This window comes from Limulus polyphemus, unplaced genomic scaffold (assembly GCF_000517525.1).
Source record: "Limulus polyphemus unplaced genomic scaffold, Limulus_polyphemus-2.1.2 Scaffold501, whole genome shotgun sequence".
In the NCBI taxonomy this organism is placed as follows: domain Eukaryota; kingdom Metazoa; phylum Arthropoda; class Merostomata; order Xiphosura; family Limulidae; genus Limulus; species Limulus polyphemus.
This window is the reverse complement of record NW_013666111.1, coordinates 280779-291403: the sequence shown is the minus strand read 5'-3', so window position 1 is coordinate 291403 and position 10625 is coordinate 280779. Positions and strand designations below refer to the sequence as shown.

Sequence of the window (10625 nt, the reverse complement as noted above, 5' to 3'; positions counted from 1 at the left end):
ACCGGCCTCGTTTCCCATAAAAGGAAAATCGAGCATTGACGTCACTAAAGACGACATTGTGACGTTTAACTAAGGCTTGCTTCTGCTACGATTGTTGATCTCAAGCATCATCACTTCAGCAGCTCATGTCAGAATAATCAATTCAATAAAATAATAAAAAACTTCCGGTCCTAACCAAGATTTAATAAATTACGACGAATACGAAAATAAGACGTTTAATATTAAACAACTAATTAATGTTTTGATTTTGTCGTTACATATACACACACACAAGAAATTTATTTCATTTATAAACATCCGTTTGAGAACACATTTTTCTGATTATTATACGATAACAACACCAGTAAAATAACTTATTGCTCGATATTTGGTGTCATCAGAAGCTTATCATTACCAGTTAGCATTTCGGACAATCAAGAATTTAGATACTTTAGAAAAGCTGTAATTTCTGTCATCAAAATTTTTATTTTTCAAATTACTGAACATAACAAGAGAAAGGGACATTGGGACTTTCTACGAAATAAGTTGAAAACAAACTGGTTTTGTGTACAAAAGCATAACTGTTAACGACTTAAGTAAAAAAAAAAAAGGATTAGCTACCAAATTTGGTATATCCATTTATTACTTTGTTTATTCAATACGTTAATTACTCCTGGTCTTTTATGGTTCATGGTCAAAATTACAATTGAGTACAGAGCTTTTTAAGTTGGATCAAATTTTAAATACATTATGTAGAAAGGTTGAAAACCGACAGCAAGTCGGCCAAATAACACACGTTAGTTCAAAAATTGTTAGTTAGATTTGTTTTAATTTTTACTGAGACGGTAAGACTAGCGCAAATTCGATGACATTTAAGAGCACTGGTAAGTTAATTTCGTTGGCGGCTGAAGACTGCCGAAAATAGATTCATTTATTAACTTTTTTTTTTAACTGAAACGGTACGATAACAGCAATTTTTAACAACAAAACTCAAGTAGCTTTACTCATCTCTCTTTTGAATAATACTGAAAAAAATAATCTTATTACTAAGAATTGTCGAACAAGTTCAGTTTGTTTGTAGTTAAGCTACACAATGGGCTATCTACGCCGTGCCCACCGCACAATCGAAACCTAATTTGTTGGGTGATAAGCTCTCAGATCTTCCGCTGAGCCAATGAAGAGCAGATTATTTTTAATGAAAGATTAGTACAATAAAATAAATCTATAGTAGAACTGCAAACAAGAAGTTTTAACGTGTAAGATTCCGTTTACTAACTACTAAAATAAATTAAAACACTTGATGTACCATACAAGCGACACCTTCCGGGGAACGCTGGCAATAAAACTGTTACTATTATAAATTAATTTAAAGTATTTCATATCACAGAAACTTATTCTGTTTAAAATTGTTCGATTGGTTTTGATTACTTAATAAAAATATACACAGGACTGACAATCTAGGCATTTTATCTTTTTAATGTAGTATTTTATATATTGAGGATAGTTATGTATTTCATTTATAAAATTTTTGAAAGTCTAAAAAAAAATCAACGAGATATAACACTATCATATTATTGTTTGATTGCGAATTTTATTTGGTTAAAACACCACTTACACTGGAGAAAATATCAGGAACAAGGTTCTGTGGGAAGCAGTGTATAATAACATAATGATAAAACACTAACCATATAAATGTCACATAGTGAAGCAATGCAGTTCATTTTCTATTTTATTTTGTATAAATATAAGCTCAAATTAATGAAATAGAGAAAATATAAAAAAGCGAAACATCATGATTGAGTTCTTACTATCAGTTCTCATATATATTAGTATATTGTACGTCATTATTAAAATAAAGATTTCTCTTAATTTGTCCATTGCGGCTCCAAATAAGAGGGGGGAAAATATTGTTTCACATCCATCTTTTGTGTCCCCCAAGACACCGCCCAGAAAAGTTTTCGTTCAAATTCCAGCTACGGTTATCTTGTATTTATAGCGATTTTTAGGTCGATGGGTTTAGATAATACGTTATGACCTTATTGGATACCGATTTACAGAACCATGGATACAGACAGACCAGTTGATTTGTGCTTATAAACGAACGTGTGAAGTAAAATGGTCATTGACCGTTGACTTTAAAATCTCCATATTTACGTTTTAGTTCATTTCAGATTATGAAGTTTTAGTGTTTGCCAATGTATGAACGTATGTTAGTCGTTAAAAAAACTAAATATTATTATTCTACTTTATAATTAATGTTACTGACTTGTAATAAATGTTTCCAAAGAAATAGCCCTTTTAGTTAGAAAACGAAATTGAATGCGAAAAGTTGGTATAATTCAATATATATAAATGTAGCGCAAAGCTACACAATGGGATATCCGTGCTGTGTCCACCACGAATATTTAAACCTGTTTTATTTTAGCGGTGTGAGCCCTCATCACACTTACTGCCGAGGGGCCAAAAATATGTCGTTCACTGCAATTTTATAGTTATTTCAATCTTTACATTGCACACTTATTTCACACTAAAGTATTTAATGTTGGATTATTGAAATTTAGTATCTATGATACTTTTAATATTTTTGAAAGAAACAGTGTATAACAGTTTTCGGCTTTAATTTTTCTTCTAACTGTTAAATTTAATGAAAATTCTATACTTCATCGAGATAATTTACAATTAAAAGTACGTAAAAAAACAAATTCTAACCACACCAATAAAGTATGAAATCCGCCAGGAAATCACTTATAAAAACAAACGACAGATTTAGCATCGAAAAACATAATTTAAGCTTTCAATTACTACATCGCCTACACCTATTAAAATACAGCAGAATAACGGTCTGAAACATCCGTGAGGTTTGTGATACTAAGATCTGTCGATGACGTTAACCTTAAATATGCTTGATATAGCTACCCTAAAATCCATCTAATTTCTTTACCCTGAGAAATTCATTTAGTTTGTTTCTTTAAATACTTAACGATTTATCAAAAGTGGATGTCTTTATTTCTTTACTCAATACTACGAAAAAAGAATACTGTTTCTTGTAATATCTAAAGTATTTCCAAATGGTATCCAGCAAACTATTAGTATTTTTATTATGGAAAGAGATAATATGATTTTTGAATTACATATGTACTTGTTAATAGATGGCATGCTAATTTATTTTTCAGCTCATATTGTATCCATTTTTTGTTTCTCTACAATGATCAATTGTATGTCAAAGAATCACTTGGTTAAGCTATACCGTTTTTGTTTGTTGAAGTATTATGAGGTACCTTCATCTTATACACAGATTTGACTAATCACTTCAGATTTCTAGGAGACTGGTATACTATTAGATGAAGCAGATTCTATGAAACTGTGTATTTTCTTCTCCAGAGGTTCACTGATAAATCATGCCTTCACTACTTTACATGGATGAGACAAAAATTGTACAGATAGGCTGGCTACAAGTGAACATTCAGAACTAATTTGATAAACAACTCTCATCAACTTAATAGTTGATAGTTCAGCAAATAGTTCAACATTAACATTTACTTTTCATTCTCACAAGCTATCTGATAATCTATATCAGTGGTTCTCAACCTTTTTTGAATCCACAAAACTCTACTGGCATCAAATGTTTGTCACAGTACCCTTCCCAGCACTCATTACAAAACACATTACTTCAATACTGTATCAATAATTCCAGACAGACTACGTATGTTTAATACAGCTATATACCCACACATATACATGCAAACAACGAAAAATTTCTTGAGCCAATTAATCTGGCACACACACACAAACATAACGAGAAGCGTGCTCTCTCAAGTAATAAAAGTTTACATGATTCAAGCACCCATTTGTGTCTAGTATTGCTCACAAATTTAAAATAATGCAGTGACTTGTTATGTTGTTATTATGAAAACCTGCTATACTAATAAAGAAATTTGATTAGTTGGATTGCAATTATGTGAATAGTATGTACTTATGCATGAGAATATGTGAAACTCTTGCATTCTGCAAAACTCTGCGGAACCCTAGTTGAGAAACACTGACCTACATAACCAAAGTTTTATAACCAGTAATACTGCATAAAAATTTACTCTTACCAATTGTTAAATTTATAGTAGTATTGCTTAAATAAAGATGAACATTAAGATTTCCGATCTTCTAAAAATAAGGTCTTTAAAATATTAAATACAGTATATTTTTACTTAATTTCATGGCAGTCTTTAATAAACTGGGCATAATGAAGTTTATTTTTCAAACTAGGTACACCCACAAAACATTCAACACTTTGATGGACAGTAAATATGTTTCCATACACCATGAAACTTAAAATGCAAAAAAAAATTCACTTTTGCTTTCCAACACATTAACGTAAGTCTAGACTGTTTGTGGAAATCATTTGGTAGAAAAAGATTAATTTAATTAAAAATTAAAGCACACTAAGAAAGTTAAGTTCGTAAGAAATTACAAGTCAACTGACAGACTTTTAGATTAACCACTCAGAGTTAATACTGGTAGAACAAAAACACTATGACAACTGAAAAAAAAACAATTATTTAGTAGGCAGACTGCACATCTGCATAAAAAAAAAGAACAAGTGTCAGTTATTGAAATTATTTTAAATAAACAATTGCCCATAAAACAAATTTTTAACATCAGCTTGTTAAAACTTGCTGTAGTGATGCTTAAGTTATTTACACAAGTAACGAATTTTGTGAAAACTAGTGACTCCATTACTGTCAGTCTCTGGAATTGCATAGTATTCTATGCCAAAAAAATTGATCTGGTGTGTATGAAAAGTAGCAATGTTTTCACTTTTACACCAAAAGCTTCCAACTATTAGTCTTCTGACCAAAACATATAAAAACATTTTTAATGATACACACCTCTAAAAAGCATACATTGAAGGTTTGCAGTAACTTAAACTTTCAGGCTTAAAGTAAACACCCTTTTCTACATATTGTCAAAATAATCCATAACCACAAAATCTTACATGTATCCTACACAGCAATGTTGTTTTGTACCTGAAACTCAGGAAAATGTAGACTAATATGCTACTTATTTCATATACTGTTACACAATGCTGTAGAAAGCATATAAATAGTGTAAGTAAACAACAGTTTGTGTGTGTATATATATATATACATACATACATACATATGTATGTATAGCTGAAAGATGGTCTGAACTGAAATTGTGACTCATACAAAACTTCACAGTTTGCAATATAAATGATAATACAACAACAAAGATTAGAGAAAATTAGCACTATCAACACCATCCAAATTTGGTTAGACTTCAAACTTGAAAGTCATTTTAAGTAGCCATTTCAAAACTGTCTGGAGAAGTCAAAGTCAAGATAAAAAATTACAGATATCAAGCAGAGAAGGGGGGGGGGGTCAAAGTGTGCATGTCATGAGTGCAATTCAACATGGTATTGTGTATTGGATGTGAGAGTTGTGAACTATTCATTTTATCCAACATTTCTGATTTAGTGACAGTCCATAGTAGGGGAGAACACAATATATAGATACTGAAAAAAACGTGGGTGTACATTTTGAAAGTTCTGCAAGTGTAATATGCAAACTACACAATGGACAAAAGTATTTTTATTCTTCACATGAACATCATCTTTCACTCTGACATTGTCAATTCAGTCATATCATGAGTACAAATACTTTTGTAACACATCTGATTTCTTGTGTACAACAGACTTGTAAATTTTACTAAAAGCTTGCCTCTTTTCATGTAGTTTCGCTTAGTAAATACAGAATTATAGTTAACATTTGGTTTATAAGCAGTTGGTATTTGAACTGATAACAGATTTTTGGTAGGGGTGTATTTTTTGTATTTCCCACAATTTTATTGTCCATTTACACATAAGAATGCATTTAAATTTGAGCTACTAAAACTTTGATGAAAAATTACTGTTTTTATCAACTGTCACAAACCTCTTTATAAGGAATAATACTTGTACCTCTGAATTCTTTACTTATCATTTAATAGTTATTTGTAAGATCATTTTGTAAATGGTAATAAGAAAATTCTAGTTTTTTATTTACTTGTACCAAGAAAATTAGTTTATTTGGGTTAAAAAATGACTCCCATTATGTTATACTAACACTAAAACAAAACTTATAATCATTTCTAGTTTTTACACTTGAACTAATTTTTATAAAAATTATCTTAATTTAAACAGATTTTACCATGACGGAACATGTTTAGTGTCCATTTAGTTTTTCTTCCTCTTCCAGAATTGTGTTGGTCTAAATAAACATTACTATGTATGGTTATAAAACATTGATACCACTAACTTATAGCTTTTCATTCTGTTCCAGAAACAAGATGATGCTTAAAAGTATATGTACAGTAGGAGAGAGAAAATGGCTTTTCTCTCAATGGTTAAAAATGATGCATTTCTGATAAAGTAACCAAATGGTACAATTGTATCACCAGTTAAACACACTTTTCTTTAAGACTGCTTTGATGCTTTCTCATCACCCTCTTCTTGACTGGTGCCTGTATGCCAAGTTAGTCGTTCCTCGTAGAATTTAATAACAACTTGAGGACATTTGACATTTGCTTGCTTTGCTGCGACCAGATCAGCCTCGTCACTACCTTTCCTAAAAACAATTACAGAAAGATGCTATATTTTGAAAAGTTATGTTTGACAGAAAACAAATTATTTAATAGATAGTAATCTCAATCTTCATATATACCTACAAGGTCTATTTTACTAAAACATGGTTTCCAAATTAACATGGTGTTCAATAATACTTCTCACTAGGTTAATATCACATACCAGGTCTAAAGTATATCCCCTTAAGCTACTTTGTGGTACTACTTACAGAAATAACATACATTAATATTAGGTAATCAAAAAAATTACTGATCATTTAAGTGAACTTTTGGATATATTATTAAAACCTTTTTTATCTCATGTTCCAAATATTATGGATAATTTTGAATTTGTTAAAAAATTTCCAAAACATTATTAGAAAATTACAGCTTTGTTTCTTTAAATGTAGTAGCTCTAAATCCAAGTATCAAACATGATTATGGATTTACTGTCATGGAATTTGTTTTGGGTCAATACAAGGAATTAATTCATCCCAGGTTTAATAAAGGTTTTATCGTAAAAGATTTAGATATAGTCTTAAAAACTTTGGTACAGCAATAGGGACAAAGAAGATTTCTACACAGTTGTTTTCTGACATGGAATGATACTCAAGAAATTAGTACACTTGTTGAGATTTTGAATATGATAAACAAGAAGATTAACCTTACTTTTGAAAGAAAAAATAACATTTTAAAACATTATTATGATTATATCTAGCACCATTATGGAAGATTGGCCATTTTAACATGAATACATAACCTCTTAGGGAAATTTCATAATATAATTTTCTGATTGTGGTTTTCAAACAGGCTTTAATCAAGACAGGTTTACAGACCATCCATGGCATGCCTGACAGATGAGTATATGTGTATGAAAAATTTAGTTAAGACAGACTTTGCTACAAGCTATATGTCTGAGGTATTCTCAGATAAACAGAAAATATTTTGGAGCTGTATCAAATAAATTCAATAAACAGGAGATTTGATCACAATCTGTATCGGATAAATCCATTAAACAGGAGATTTGATCATGATATGGAATTCTGGAGTAATACTTAAAATGCTAAATAACTGAGAATTTGCTAAAAGAAATAGAGATACTGGAAAAAAAAAGAATAGTCTTTAATAAAACACTGAAAAAAACTGTGTGTATTCCTGCTTGAGTATGAATGGTTGTTTCTCTATCAGGTCAAAAACCAAGATCAGGCTTGGATCAGACTTGAGGAGAATTAACTACACAAAAGGTTTCTACTTAAAAAGGAAACCTCACATTTACCTTACATGACTACACTACTGCATGGTTGATCATTCTCATTTCACACAGGTGGAACCAAAACCTCCAGATATTACCTGTACAAACAGTGAAGGTCATTGCCCTTGATCTCTTGAAACAAGGTCACAGTAAGCAAAGTTCTCCACGGGCAGTAACAGGTATTACATAACTTTGAGAATAGCAAAGAAACAAAGATAACTTGAAACAAGATTGACTTAATAGCATTTCCTGATCATGTGTTATGTGAAAACCTGCATATATTCAGAACAAAGATAAATTCAAAATATATATTAATATTACAGAGAGAGAATACATATGATACATTCCTATATCACACACCTAATAAACCGAATATATACATGTGTTGTCTTACATTCAATGTGAATAACTTGTTAACTGCTACTACAAATTTGTCTTAAAATTATCACATTCTATTGAATTATTTTCTTTGTACTATAATATTTAGTTACAAATAAAACAAGTGAACCAAGATATGCTTATAGCTTTGTGCAAGGTATTGTTTTACAAAAAAGGCAGCGGGAAGGCTGATCTAATCAATTATTAGTTCTTGCACATAATAATATGTAGTTTGCTTTGTTTGTTGGCATTAAGTTTCTAAGTTTCACGTAATCCAACTGATTTAGACATCCTTCTTTTTCACCAAGTAACCATCAAAATGGCAGATGTAAGGTATGATGATAATAACTCTTTCCAATTTACTTAAATTCCTTTTACAGTAATTTCTGTTCCCATGAAAACATGTTGGAAATTCTTTTACGTATTACAAATCAATCCAAAATTTATATATTTGAAATAATCAGTCATGACAAATATAGTCTTAAATATCTTTAGTGTGTGAAATAATATGCAAAAAAAACACACTTGCTTGTGTATGCTTTGAGGCTTTATTCACACTATTATATTCTCTTGTATTACTTTCGTTTTATATCTTATTGCTGTGATGTTCAGTAGTATAAAGATTAACAAGTAATGATAATAAACTGTAAAGGTATAATAGAAACTACACGTGAATCTAAACTGTAATATGATTGCAGATTACTAATAAAAAACTACATTACAAAAAAAAGACAATTCACTGAATTTCAACAAATCTAGTCAAACTTGATAAAAAACACAATTATCCACTAATGTAGGCTCGCGTCAAGTGTTTGAGATCAACGAAGCTGTGAATGTTAGTACTGTAAACAACTCATATGCTAGAAAACTTTGGGCATCAATTTTTTTTTTGGCATGTATGAAGTCCCCTTGTCTTAAACTTTTTCAGCACTAGGTTGGTCCCAGGGACCAACCTTGTAAATATTTTGTGCTTTTTATAGTTTACATGTTATAACTTTAAAAATAATATGCGCATGTTCATGAAATTTGGCAGATTATCAGTAAACATTACAAGGCTTTCATACGCAAAATATCAGATTTTGTATTAAGTTTCAAGGTTTGTTAAACAGTGTTTTTCTCATGCCATTTTTCTTTTTTAACATGTTGCCTATCCAACATGCAAAGATTAAAAATACTTTTATGCATCAAACAATTTTCAAATTTTACATGCAAAATCTTCATAATGTCCAGATAATTATCAAATGTTTCTTAAGAAAAAACTTTATATTTCATTTGTTATTTTCACTATTGAATCTTAGTACAAGTTCGGTAGAATTGACCAATCTCGTAACCACCATAAAAAATTAGGAAAATATAAATTATGCCTTTTTCGTTCTAGAATGACTACAAATTACAACACAAAAACACAAATGTTTAGACTAAATAGCTTAAATCTCATAACATTATACATGTATTTATTATTTTTATTATATCGACCTTTCAGTCATGCCAGAAGTTACAATGACGCGGCACACATGCACTCATGTTACCATATCCAATAATATAAAACTGACTTTTAGTCTTTACAAAGTGACCTGTGGTGGCCGTGTTTTAGTCACATTTCAATTATTATACATAATATATATATATATATAAATATATATTATTACTAATTACAAGTAAGTTCTTAAATTTATTTTTCTTAAAACACAGAACAGTAAATAAAGCAAACAATTATCTCTTCTAGTTATGACTTTTGTACTCATTTGCTGCTTGTCGTAGGTTGCTAAGCTTTACAAAATTTTGCACGTGGAGGATGTGAAACGAAATAATTATATATATATATATATATATATTTGAAATAACCCAAAAATCATAAATTACTATATTAATATCATAAAATTCCACTATAATTTATCAAGCTTAGTAATTAAGCTGTATTTGGGTCTAAAAATATATCAAATTTCGAGCAGACTAAAGACTCACCGTACCAGCTTGAAGGAGATGATGTTGTAATACTTGAAAATGGCTGAGAATGCCACTAGGGGGACATTCTGAGCTTTCAATGGTTATTCACATGTCATAGACAGAAGTAAATGTATATAAGGGAGTGTTTCCAAAAATGGAAAGAGGTGATCTGGGACATTGTGTTCAACAGTAAAAAAAAACAACAATTTATTCACTATAACAATACTTACCAAAACACAGTTAATAAACAAGTGCCCGATTTCACACCAATATTAATAAACGATTTATCATACATATCAAAACAATATTCCAAAAATAACTTTCAGTATCACTAACAATATCGAGTGATAAACAGCAATAATTTACTAACTGTCTTGCGACTCTCTCTCTCTCTTAATGAAGCTTCTGGCAGAGTATTTATTCACTGAGTAGGTCATGAGAGTACAACCTCATG

At 30.2% G+C, this 10625-nt stretch overlaps 1 protein-coding gene across 6 annotated transcripts in view; it reads right to left on the bottom strand.

Annotated features, from left to right (window-relative positions):
- Nucleotides 1-4185: 4185 nt before the first annotated feature.
- The window catches only part of LOC106458688 (chromobox protein homolog 1-like), a 23977-nt gene continuing 17537 nt past the window's right edge, over nucleotides 4186-10625 (bottom strand). For all 6 annotated transcript variants that reach the window (XM_022384955.1, XM_013918221.2, XM_013918223.2 and 3 more), the window contains one exon: nucleotides 4186-6599. In XM_022384955.1, coding sequence (XP_022240663.1) covers nucleotides 6449-6599 — 151 coding nt within the window. In that variant the 3' untranslated portion in view covers nucleotides 4186-6448. The remainder of the gene's footprint in view (nucleotides 6600-10625) is intronic.